This window comes from Papaver somniferum, chromosome 9 (assembly GCF_003573695.1).
Source record: "Papaver somniferum cultivar HN1 chromosome 9, ASM357369v1, whole genome shotgun sequence".
Lineage (NCBI taxonomy): Eukaryota > Viridiplantae > Streptophyta > Magnoliopsida > Ranunculales > Papaveraceae > Papaver > Papaver somniferum.
In genome coordinates, this window is record NC_039366.1 from 73,522,038 (window position 1) to 73,535,231 (window position 13,194).

The 13,194-nt window shown below is 35.8% G+C and overlaps 1 protein-coding gene across 1 annotated transcript; it reads left to right on the forward strand.

Moving 5' to 3' along the window:
- The first annotated feature begins 891 nt into the window (after positions 1-891).
- LOC113308519 lies at positions 892-4,411 on the forward strand. The gene is made up of 6 exons (XM_026556973.1): positions 892-1,314; positions 1,814-2,026; positions 2,132-2,272; positions 3,132-3,251; positions 3,369-3,455; positions 3,553-4,411. The coding sequence occupies exons 1-6, from the start codon at positions 940-942 to the stop codon at positions 3,991-3,993; spliced, it is 1,377 nt and encodes a 458-aa protein (XP_026412758.1). The 5' UTR covers positions 892-939; the 3' UTR covers positions 3,994-4,411.
- The last annotated feature ends 8,783 nt before the right edge of the window (positions 4,412-13,194 follow it).

A 13,194-nucleotide genomic window follows, 5' to 3' on the forward strand; every position in this document is an offset into this window, starting at 1 on the left:
AAGGAATAAATTTTTGATCTAGATATATTTGGATGCGATTCCCAACTAAACTCAATATAATAGATCTTGGGAATTCCATATATTTAGAGATTCTTCAGATTTTTTCTCCTGCCGGAATAAAAAAATACCGATGCGGAAATTTAAAATCTTCAAGTCTCTCTTAAAAAAGATACAGCAGCTAAAAGATCGCCACAAACATTAAGTCAATAAAGATCGACAGTTAACTCAGGTTAACACTAGAGTTTGGTGAGATCACAGTCATTGAAATTGTGTGGCCAGGGAGCTGCTAGATCATGTTTGCTCTAGCACTGCTAGAGCAAAATATTTTTCTCTATTCTTGATTTGGTGACCTATAAAAGAACTCTGTGTACCTTGAGTTCGCCTAGAACACCCCAAATTTAACATTAAATCGTGTTTAGATTATGTTAGATTTTAAAAATATATTTGTTACCGCCGCTCTCAAGGGCAATGAACAATTAATTGGGGATACATGAATTAATTGGGGGATATTTCACTGTAGCTGTCGGCAGTCCATCGACCATGCCAGTTTCATTGAAAAACCACGCCGGCAGCAAAAATAAAAAATATCCCATCATTAATTTATGTATCCCCAATTGCGTGTTCACGGCGATATCCTCCTCGTTTTTTTTAACAATCATCAAGTATATAAAAAGAATCTTAATTATTACCAAAAGAATAATTTTAACAATTTATTACATTGCCTATATGCCAACGCAGCCAACCTATAACGGCTAGCAAGCACTAATAATAACAATTAATTACATGCCAAATGTGTAACCATCTTCTTTCCGACACGTTTTTCCCTCTTATTTGATCTCTTTTCAAACAAGAGCCGTACAGATTTATTTCTTAAAATACATAAGAAAACAAAAATCTTCCTCTCATCAAACCCTGTAATACCGCCCATTTCTTCTCGCCATGGGAGAAGAAGATAGAGGAAGCTATGGCGGAGCTTACGCGGCACCACCATTAGTTTCACTATCCTCATTTTTCTCACCTTCTTCTACTTCTTATTCTTCACGCCGATTATCAAGCAATTTCAGTGAACCGAATCGTCCGATCCGTTCAGCTAGAAGACTCTCATGGGTAAATTTACAAGGTCGACTTGTTAATGCAGAAGAATCAAGTTCTTCTAAAGCCATTGGAGGTTCATTGAGTAAAGAAGAAGGCTTAGCTTGGGATCTATTTAGTCCCATTCGTAGAATTTTAATTGTTGCCGTTGTCGCTGTTGCTTCTGCGGATTTAAAGAAATCTCGCCAGATTTGGAAGCTTAAAAAAGCCATTTATAAGAGGGTTAGTATAAATCATCCTGTTTATAATTTGTTTTTGGTTTAATTTTTGTTTAGGTATTGATTTTGTATGTATTTTGTAGATTAGGGTTTATGGAAATGAAATTCTCGTTTGGGCTATTTTAGAGTTAGTAAAGGACCAATTGATTTTATAATTAAAAATATTTGAAACCTGTTTGAGCAGCCGTTACAACATTGTTGTTTATTTGCTGCACAAACACAGATACTAATTTGCTCATCTGCAGTTGATGTTTTCTTTTTACCCTTATTAATTTATGAATACGGCTTTTTAATCTGGGTTTCTTATAAAATTCTATTTACCCTAGACTATTTGTACTCTTTTGATCTTCATTGCATGATGATTTTCATCTCTACAAATTTCCCTGTCTTACCTCTATTTTTTTGTTTTCCTCATTTGACATCTTTTAATTTCATGTCCAATCAGTGGTAAATTTTCAAGTGTTTGGGATGAAGCTGAATTTTACGTTTTCTTTCACTTGCAGGATCAGGTGTTGCTAAGCATGCAGGAGAAGCTGGATAATCTATGTGAGCAGGTGACTACGACGAAGGACCAGGGTGACATTGAGGAAGATGTTTCATTCACAAAAATTGAAGAAATTCCATTCAATAAGGTCATAAAACTGGAACAAAGCATTATTCCTGCCTGCGGATGTCGTCCTTGTGGTCATCATCAGGATTTCTCAAACGGGTTGACGGTAAAGAAATTATTTGTGGAAACTGCTTAATGTTGTGATATGAAATTATGAATGTTAGGTGATCTCACTGTTTGTGTTTTTCATTTTCTTATAATATGTTTATAGAAAGACTTTGGCGAGAAACCAATTGGTGGAGATGAAATGTTCAAGTTCAAACCAGTCATAGGTGGGGCAGAGCAAGAGGAACGCCGCATGTCTGATCTATCTGATTGGGGTTCGAGTGTCACATCTGCTGCAGATATCCAGGTAAGAAAAGGCTTCCACGATTGTTTAAGGTTTGGGTTTTATTACTGGACTCATATTTCTTAGGTATGTAGAGAATGGTCTAAGGGGAAGCTTAGGCTGCAATAGACCATTAGCTTGTGGTGTCCTGTTGCAAATTCTTAATCGACTTTAGTCTTGACTCTTTCATATATGATCAGGTTCAACCACTTCTTGTTTGTTAATTATATTTATATGTCAATGTACTCGTCTTCTACTTCTGCATGTTCAACTTTGTTATGTCTCATTGAGCACAATTTGTTCCTAGACCATCAATCATCTGCATAAGAACTTGAGAAGTTGTGATGTTCATCCACAAATAGATAATAGATTCAGTTATGAACGGTGCTGTTATTGGATCTGATTGTTACAGTATAGCAAAATATTCTCACACATGATACTAGACAAAAAAAAGTAACGATAACAACATAGATCTTGCTGATATTTACCTAGTTCAACACTAAGATTTAGGGATATGCTTAACGACCAGATCTTGTTTTGACAGAGATTTCATAACTTGACTCCACCTTATCAACATGCACTACTAGTAACATGTTAAGATTAAGAATCTACATCTCATCTTCGAGATGATTAATGCAATTGAGAAGCAGAGTTGCATTGGAAATCTGTCATGCCACAACTTTTATAAGAAATGAGGGTTATTTATTATGTAGTACCTTTCTACATTTGCTTGCATTGATCTAATGTTACTACCAAGGTTGTGAGCACAGTAGACTACTGGATATTACCTTGGAATCTGTATGTCGATTAATAAAGAAAAAGTATGCTGTTTTACAAACTTGGAAACCTGTGTTTATAACGAAAAGTGTTAAACGTTTTACAGCTTAGTTCGCTAGCATTAGAGCAAGATATCTATAATCTTCAAAGAGAATGCGAAGAAAAAGACACAACCATAAAGGAGTTAGCATCTATAGTTAATGCAGTTGATGCTACTGGTTCAAAGGTACCTTCTTCATTTAAATGTTTAATAACAAGAACACAATTTTCAGTTAAAAGAGAGTTGTTGAAGATATATGGTCCATCGCTTAATAAGATCATTCTTCTATCTCCTTTGTAACAGAGAATCTCAGAGTTGGAAGATGTCATACGAAGGAAAAACTTGACAATTTCAAAGCTGAAGAAGGACATGGCCGTTCTGGAGCAGCAGGTACTCATCTCTCACCAATTTCTCTATTTTCTATTTGAGAAATGAAAATCTTTTGGATCATCAGTATCCTAATGAGTAAAATTAAAATGTCTTCTAGGTTGTTCACCTTACCAGACTTCGAAGACCTTCTTCCTCTGCATTAACATTGAAAGTTAGTCAGCTACCAGTAATGGCAGATAATCTCCTATACGACATGAGCTCTTCTAGTCCATCTTCATCAGATTCTGATACCCCTGTTGAGAATCCACCACGGCCTTCAGTTTCTCAAGAACGAAGTGAAATTACTCCTCCAATTTGTCGAAATGTTCTTGTGCAGACAGATACTCAAACACCTTCTTCAGCAAAACCATATTTATCTTTAACGAAGTCAACTAATAAATCTCCGAAGCTTCAATCTGTTAGCCCTCTCACTGAGAATTCTATGAATCAGAGATCCGATTCTAAATTGTTGGTTAGTAATGAAATGCGAACGAGTGGGGATCAGAAAAGGAATAGGAGACGTTTTCAGCAACCTGGTTCAGCAAAGAGATGGGTTTAGCAAGTGGCTTAATATATAATCATTTCCTTTAGCAAGAGTTGGGTTTAGTATTTGCTCAAATTCATGAGCAAATACTGTAGGTTGGCAGTAAAGAGTTATCATTTTCTATAACTTATTATTGTCTTGTTTTTGTTCTCAGGGTTAACAGAAAGTTAATTTATAGGGTATAAATGAGCAGTATGAGTCCAAGACTATAGGCGGAGAGACGATAATCAACCAAGAGTATTATTGGCTACTTGCACTTTTGAAAGCCTCTCGGAGAAAGCTTCGTGACGTTGTGTTATTTGTAGCCTTTAATCAGAACAACGATCAAGCTGTAAAAGAGGAAGAAAAATGTAGAGGAACCCTCTCAATGATGTAATTCCATCATAAATGTTACTTATATAAATTTATTTCAGTAATTTTCTTTTTGGTACAAGTTGAGTTCAGTGCCAATGACCTCTTACCATGCTATCAGTTCAATGATATATGACTTGCTGGCATTTTCCTGTTACATGATCCTTCCGTTTACCAGTGAGTCATACAACTTCTTAGATTCACTACCATCAAGTGTTGGATTTTGAGCTTAAAATCCTGAACTAACATTGTAGTAGCTAAAAATCTAACTACCCATCTCAGACCATTACCATGATGTGAACATCAAACTCAAACAATCATACACATAACAACAAATAAAGAGCAACATCACACAAAAGTTTACCTGGTTCTGCATGATTACCTACATTCACGAGAGAAAAAAACTCGTTCTTATTAAGTAAAAATGGGTTACATATATTATTTTTTTTGACGTCAAAGAGCAAATTTTATTGAAAAAAGTAGTGATAAAGAAACCAAAAATAAATTACATGGATCTGTGTATAACGACATCCCAATTACAAATAAGAGAGGTAAAACTTTCAAAAATATTTGTATGTAAAATCCAATTGAACAACAATGACTTGACCTCCATCATAATCTGATTAGTAGATCTACTCAATTTATGATAGTATCTATTGTTTCTTTCCTTCCACATACTCCACCAAATGGCAAACGGCAAATACCCCACAATCTTTTAAGACTTTTCTTAGCTTTCTTGTTCTTCCACTTCCACAGAGTTTTTCTATTGTAACTTGCAAAAACCCAACTAGTTCAAAACTATTCATAAAATACGACCATACCTCAAAAGTTGTTTTGCAATGTAGAAATAAGTGAGCATTAGTCTCCTCATGCACACCACACAACAAACAATTTGCATTCTGTACCATTCTTGCATTATACAATTGATCCAAAGTGGGGGCTCCATTATAACATATAACAAAAAATGATACTTTCAAGGGTACCTTTGGATTCCAAAGTTGCTTATCTGGAGACGATATAAAACCTTTTGTTTCAAGAGTCGAGTATGCAGAAGCAACGGAAAATGCTTTTCCATTGCCATACCTCCAATGTCAATCATCTCTAGCAGTTATATCAAGAGTGGAATTAGGGTCGCCTATCACCCGTAATAACTGAATTACCTCCTGCACTTCTGATTCATTCAAAGCTCTGACAAACTGCAAATTCCATGCTCCTTGTTCTGAAACCATCTCATGCACAGTGAGTTTTTACCTTTTCAAATTCTAAATAACGAAGGAAATCTCACCCTTAAAGTTTGTTCACCTATCCGTATATCATCCCAAAAATATACACCAACACCATCCTTTAAAATCAAAGAAGTACCAGATTTGACGAAGTCTCTAGCTTTAAGAATTCTCATCCAAAGACTTCGACCAATAGTTCTTTTAGAATGATTAGGAAATAACGCTTCATGTACTCCACCAATTTTTCGCGCTATTATTCAACTCCGCAAGGCATATTTCTCACTTCCATATTGCCAAATCCATTTCGCATGAAGAGCCTTATTGAAAAGCTGCAACTTCTTTATCCCTGCACCACCTCTGGATTTTGGCAAGTTTGATTTAGACCACGAGACCCAACTCCTTTTCATGACTGTTGAATTCGAGCCCCACAGAAAACTCCGCATAACCTATCAAGTTCTTTAGCTACAGTGCTTGGAATTTGAAACATGGTCATATAATACACCGAAAGACTAGATAACACGCTTTGAATCATCACTAACCTCTGCCTCTTTGATAAGTGTGTCCTTTTCCAGCCCGATAACTTTTGTTGGAATTTTTGAATCACTTCATTCCCAACGATTCTGCACTTTGACTTGCTTCCCAGTTGAATCCCCAGATAGTTCATTGGTAAATTAGTTGAAGAACACCTAAAAATGTCAGCACAAACATCACCATTATATAAATGTCCAAGCCCAACAATTGTGCTTTTCCTGTAGTTTACTTTGAGACTAGAGATTGTTTCAAAAGCCATAAGAATACTCTTCAAGTTCTGAACCTGAGTTTCATTATCATCTAGAAACACAATAATATCATCAGCAAAATGAAGTTGACTTATCATTGTACCCTGCTCCGCTACTTTGAAACCAGAGATTAAAACTTGATTCGTCGCTGACTTAAACATCAAAGAAAGCACCTCAGCAACTAAAATGAACAAAAATGGCGATATCCGATCTCCTTGTCTGATTCCCTTCTGACTTCTAAACAATTTAGTTGCTTCACCCTTGAGTATAACAACGAATCTAGGTGTTGTAATACACCATTTAATCCAACTCCTCCATTTATAACCAAAACCAAATCTCGCAAGCGTAGTATCCACACATCCCCAATTTACATTATCAAATGATTTTTCAAAATCCACCTTGCATATGATACCAGTTTCTTGAGATCTCAACCTAGAGTCAATAAGTTATGAAGCAATTAGTATTCCATCATATATCTGCCCGCTATGTATCAAAGCACCCTGAAATTCTATTATGATAGAAGGCATCACCACTTTCTTCCTTTCTTCTAGAAATTTCGAAATAATCTTATATACGCTACCAATTAAAATTATGGGTCTAAAATTGTGAAGAGACGCAACTCCTTTACATTTAGGTATTAACGTTATATCGGTGCAGTTGATTCTCCAGTCTAGAGAATGATTAGTCTCAAAATTCTTTAATCACCTGCATAAGATCAACCTTAATCACTTCCCACGCATACTTATAAAATTCCATTGTAAATCCGTCTGGACCCGGGCTTTTATTCACCCCAAAATGATCTATCACTTGTTTTACTTCTTATTCACTGAATTCCTTTTCTAGTGTAACACTTTCCATAACATAGATAGATGGCATCTCAAGATCATCAAAACCAGGCCTGGACTTATGATTCTCTGTGAAAAGCGAAGAATAGGATGATTCTGCCTCCTGAGCAATTCTCTGCCTATCAAAGCAAAGTCTTCCATCGATATTTAAGCAATTGATACTATTCAGTTTGTACTTGAAAGATGCTAACTAATGCAGATAACTCGAATTCCTCTCTCCGTCTTTAGACCATCTTTCCTTTGCTCTTTGATTAAGTTTCCTAGTTAAAGAAGGTGATAAAGAAGTATGTTGGACTTTTGCTTGCTCCCTTGCCAGTAAATCATCATCTGACAAGCCAGAAATTTCCTCTAGGTTATCAAGCACATCTATATTGAGTTCTAGATTATCTATCTGAGCTCGTAAATTGCCAAAAATCTACTCCTGCCAATTTTTGATAAAAAAAATTGATAGCTTGCATTTTCTTAGCAAAGATGTAGCTAGGCTTACAAATAAATATAAGACTATCCCACCAAAATTTTAGATTCACCAAAAAGTCAGGGTGAGATAATACAAAATTGTCTAACCTGAATGGTGATTTAGTCTTATCCCCTGAGTTACAACAAAGCATGATTTGCGTATGATCAGATATTGCATGTGCAATCTCATTTGAATTGGTGCTGGACAATGAGCATAGAAATCAGTAGAAATCAGAAATTTGTCCAGCCGTATCAACAAGGGAGGTTGCTGCGAGTTTGTCCACGTAAATCTCCCACCAGACAGAGGTAAGTCCATTAAAGAGAAAATTTTAAAATCTTTCCTGTTAGCTAAACCACCACCCGGTCTATTACTTTCATCTGCATTCAAAGTAGCGTTAAAATCACCACCAAGCATCCACGACTCATCAAACAACAACCTGGTATCTTTGAGCTCCTGCTAAAATTGGTTATAATAACCAGATTCTGAAGCACCATAAACCACAGTAAACAACCAAACAAAATCATCAGATTCAGAGAAAGCACCGATTAAATGATATTCCATCTGCACAATCCTCTCCTTCCACATCACAATAATCCCACCAGAAGCACCCTCATATGCCAAATGAATATAGCTGCACCTATTACTACCCCAGAGAGACCTCATCAAAGCATCATCAACAATTTTTCTCTTGAATTGTAACGATTGTTGGATTATTTTTTTTAACGGAATTTCTAATGGAAATTAGTTTAGGATCCTGCCCTAAACCCCTTATGTTCCAACTGAAAATCTTGTGTTCCATTAAGTAAACAAAGAATCCCTAAAAGCAATAGGATTAAAACTTACCTCTTCATCTGAGTTTTCATCCTCAATAGTACGCTTCACTGCATCAATTAGCTCCTCTTCTCCCTTCTCTTGTATCATGTCTTGTAAATCTTCACTAGCATCAAATTCTGCAAGCCCATCATCATCTTCATCAATCAGTATTTCCATATCAACCTGCTTCTTCATATCCCTTTCCACAATTACTTTGCTTATATTAACCATTGATGGGTGTGCAATTGAAATTCCCGTCTTTCTGTTAAATTTGATTTGAGATTGAATTCTCGATTGAGACTCCAGCTCCTGGCTTTCATCTTCAGCTGAAAACCTAGTCTTAGACACAGATAAATTTGGTGTTTGAACGACTAACTCTTGACCATTAAGATTAAAAGGCATAACTTGCCAATCAGAATAATCCGGGTCATGGGCTGGAGCTCCATCCTTTGATGTAGATCCGACATCCAGGCCTAAAACCGCGCCTAAGACTGTCACTCATCTCATGTGGCCCATAACATTTCCCAGATTAATGGTCGGATCATGGATAGGAGTTCCACCCTTTACTGGTGTAGAGTCGATCCACATTTCACCCTCGAGTTCTCTGTGAACCACTCTCCCCACCTGGTCCATATAACGATCCGACCCATGTTTCTTTTTTCTCACAGTAACCCAGGGAATAGGAATAGCCTTGTCCGATTCTTGACACACATTTTGGTTATTATGTGTGCCCCTTAGCTGAAGATCAGCTACCTTTCTCCAAACTCTGTTTAACCTTTTTACCTCCATAAATTCTGAAGAATTTGAATTAGCAGAATTTGAAGAAATTAATAATTTTGAAACGGAATCAGCTTCCGGCTGATATCTCGACGGTATAATTGTCTTTTTTGAACATGCAGCTGAATGATCCTGTTTTTGCGGTTTCAAAACTGTAACTTTTGACTGAACCCGATCACCATCATGATCATCATGATTCTCTAAAGAAACAATTACTGTTTAAGATTAGGAACATTTATAGGTTTATGCTCTCTTGAATTCTGAATCCACTCGATGGAAAACCATACTCCTTTGAAAAATACAGTCGCTGGTATATCTGTAACTTAGACCTATTTCTGATCTTGCAACAGTTAACCTTAGAAAAATTAGTGGAATCCTCATGTATCTCTAGCAGCTTAGCCCATGAGTCACAAATTGATATAAATGAATTGGTTTCCCATAAATGAAGTGGTAGACCTCTAATCCCAATCCAGTGCTATTGATCCACTGCTTTTTCTTTGTCAATGTGTGAATCTTCAGCCTTCCATTGCCTAACAAAAATCTGAGTTTTACCGTCCCAAAGTATAAATATTATTCTCCTTAAATGAGTTCCGAATTGACACTGATGGGGCGTAAAAGAGAGCCAAATTACCCTTGACACAATGAAGATTCAAATTATCTGAAATCCTAAGTTTTTTCCTTAAACCATATTCAACTTTGTGTCATCCTGAATGTGAATTTAAAACTTCCACAGCTACTGCCAAATGATATAAATCTATCATAACTTTAGAATTTGACAGAGGAGGAAAATCTGTCATATCTTTATAATTTGACAGTGAAGGAAATAGAGTTGTTCCTCGCAAGATTCCCATTATCAAATGATGCATCTGGGTTTAAGAACACCGGAAATTTCTCCTAATAGAACCACCAACACCATTAGGAATACAGATATAATTCCAGAAAGAAGATGAACTAGAAATTTCATACACCCGTAAGTAATCACCTGCCGAGTTTTGCAACCATTGTATCTGAATTACAGTATTATGAAACCTTTTAGACCAAATATTCCCAGTCTTTCAATCTCTTTCAAATGCCATTCTTAGAACATATGAGAACCATGGCAAAGCCAATCTTGGAAAAACTATCTTCGAAAAGTTATTTTTGAACTTCTCAATAAATTTTAATCCAACAAAAGTCCAAACAAATGAAAAGGATTTAAAATGAAGTAATAAAAGAGCAATATGCACCACCTTCATAATTGAAAAATAAAAAGCAAAGAAAAAAGACGACGAATAACCCTACTATCCAATAAGTCTCGGCCTCAAGGAGAAAGATCATAGATTTGTCTTTGAACAGTGGAGAAGCTCAGATAACATACTCCTACACTGGATCAATCTCAGAGGATTGTAACGAATAAGAGGCTAGGTTTTTGGAGAGAATCGTCATTGGTTAAACAGATTTAGGGCTAAGCTATATCTCAAGAACACTCTTAGCCTTACTTTATACTTGTTTTTCAGTTAAAGAACCTATCATTCTTCTGATAGATTCGCTCTGAACTTATAAACAAGAGTGTTGATACAACTATACTTATATTGTTGAACATGTGCATCGGTCCGAGCTCACGACGCGTTGTTCCCGAGATAGTCTCCATAGTTTCTCGATGTCTTCCTTGCGTCGACCCTATATAGAAGTTGTCTCGCTGAGTCTCCACGTTGTCGGGCCCCACCTTATTCTGGTATTTTTCTCACTTTTGTTGTACTTCGCCATTGGCATTAAATGCATTGTCTCCCTTTTCAAACTTAGTCGTTGATGTTCTCAGCTACTTTCCACGCGTCAAACCCGGTTTGTGAATCCTTTACATCTGACTATGTTTAGAAGATTTTATGAAATATTGGTAGCTCAGAGGATTAATCAAGGAGAGCCTCTTGAGATTTTCATGCTACAAAGAGTTTTGCCGAAGTAAGCTTGTGATAGGATGCTTTAGGGTTATTCCTATGAGAATGACTGAGTGTCAGTTTGAATCGATTGACGAGCTTGTTGGTTAATGAAATATGAAACCTCTAACTAGTATTTTTCCCATTGATTATAATCTTTTATTTATTTCGTATTAATTTACCAGTTAGTTTAATTTAGTTTAGTAATTTTACAATCCTTTTTAGTTGAAAGAAGTTGAAAACAAGTAACAATTACAATTATATTACTTGTTAGTATTTACTAGTGGAAAATATCTGAATTAATTTGTGCATAAATGACATCCATCACTTACCCGTCACCCCAGCACTTAAGGAAATACTTTAGAAGACTGAGTCATCTTCCGAAATAGGAACAACCTGCAGAGCAAATTGATGCATTTCCCGTTTTCGGCCATTGTCTTCATTAGAAAAATGCACCATAGTGATGTACTTGCGTCGTAAAGCATATTTAGGTCAATAATGTATCATAGTGATACCTTTGCATCATAATTCATACTCGTATAAGCAACATAGGCATCATGGAGTATTCTTAGCTTAATCCACCTTCATGCAACTCTCCCTATCTGTTAGAGCATTCCTCGATTGAACCCGCCAAACGTTGGTTGTCATATTTTAATATCAAAACTCATAATTTGCTTGCTTAGATTACTAGAGTCAACTTCGTTAGGTTAGACTAGGAAGTCCAGAAATGTTGAGACATACAAGTATTACTCTGAAGACCTGAAGATTCCGAAAACGTACTGACAATTGATATCATTCTTCCTTTTGAGGTTAGTAATACATGACTTGACTTGTTTCCATTTCTATATCGTAAGATTTCAAGTCGTTTCTTATTGAAAAACATAACATGCGAAGTTATATACTTGATCATCATATTGTGATCAAAGTGTCAAAAAGCAATATATCAATAGTGATAAGTGCTTTATATTGTATATTGAATTACGAAGTATAATGATTATCTTTTGAACTTCGTAATTGCGATATCGACATAATCTTTATAACTCGTTATTAGATTGTGTAGTGAACATAGGTTTGATTTCATACCTAGAAAACTATGTTTAATTACATGAGTTTAAAGAAGTAGACATATGAACTTTTTTCGTGGTCGAAAGGAAATCAAAAGGATTGATGGTCCGGTTTTCATTGAATATTTTAAGGTTGGAATGATCCTAACCTATATAAGGAATCAAGGTAGAAACAATCCTAGCTTATGTTGTGAGTCAAGGCAGAACGCATCCATATACCTATATTGGGAGTCAAGGTAGAACTGATCCTAACTTGTTTTAGGAGTCATGGTAGAACCGGTCCCAATAGGCAAAACCGATTTCTTCAAGTCACGTACACTTTTAGGCTTGTGTGATTTGGAAATTGTGTTTGCAAAATAGGAAAGTTCAAGATGTCGATATAATGAGTAATTTGAACATGTGCTGAAATCTTATTTCTTAATTGTTCAAAGATATTCTTTGATACTCGATGTGAGATCCCAAACCGAAATAATAGAGAATCTTTTTGAGTTTTTCGAAATTAATATGTTTTGTTTCACCTGCAATCAAAACATATCCCTGGAAAGATATATTAGTTAAGTGACAGCTAATATTGAGTTGTCCATGAAGATTTCAGTTATACAGTTGGATATTGGTTGGAATTAGACAAAACCGAATTTAGGTGCTTTATTGCATATCTTAAGAATATTTTCGGTTATGGAAATTCCTTGGTGTCCAAACTACCTTGGTATATAAATAGTGAAGTTTTTTCTCTTACAAACTTATCCTGAGCCAGGCAAACTTTAACTTTGTTGTTTATGGTGTAGCCGACTAATAGTATTCTCGAAATACTATCTTGGAGAGGAGAGTAACCTAATTAGGAGAAATCTCTTACTTCCGCTAGTTTAAATACTTTTTTTTGGATCAAGAAGCGTGTACTAGTACCGTTGGTGGGAAACTAGAATTGCATTGTTATTTTAGTTTTCAACTATTAATTTGATTGACTAACATCGTGTGCTAACTCTTGATTGCACCT

Coding starts and splice junctions, on each gene's coding strand:
- LOC113308519 (XM_026556973.1), top strand. CDS start 940: ATGGGAGAAGAAGATAGAGGAAGCTATGGCGGAGCTTACGCGGCACCA. Junction 1,315..1,813: donor AAAAAGCCATTTATAAGAGG/GTTAGTATAAAT, acceptor TTTCACTTGCAG/GATCAGGTGTTGCTAAGCAT. Junction 2,027..2,131: donor ATTTCTCAAACGGGTTGACG/GTAAAGAAATTA, acceptor ATATGTTTATAG/AAAGACTTTGGCGAGAAACC.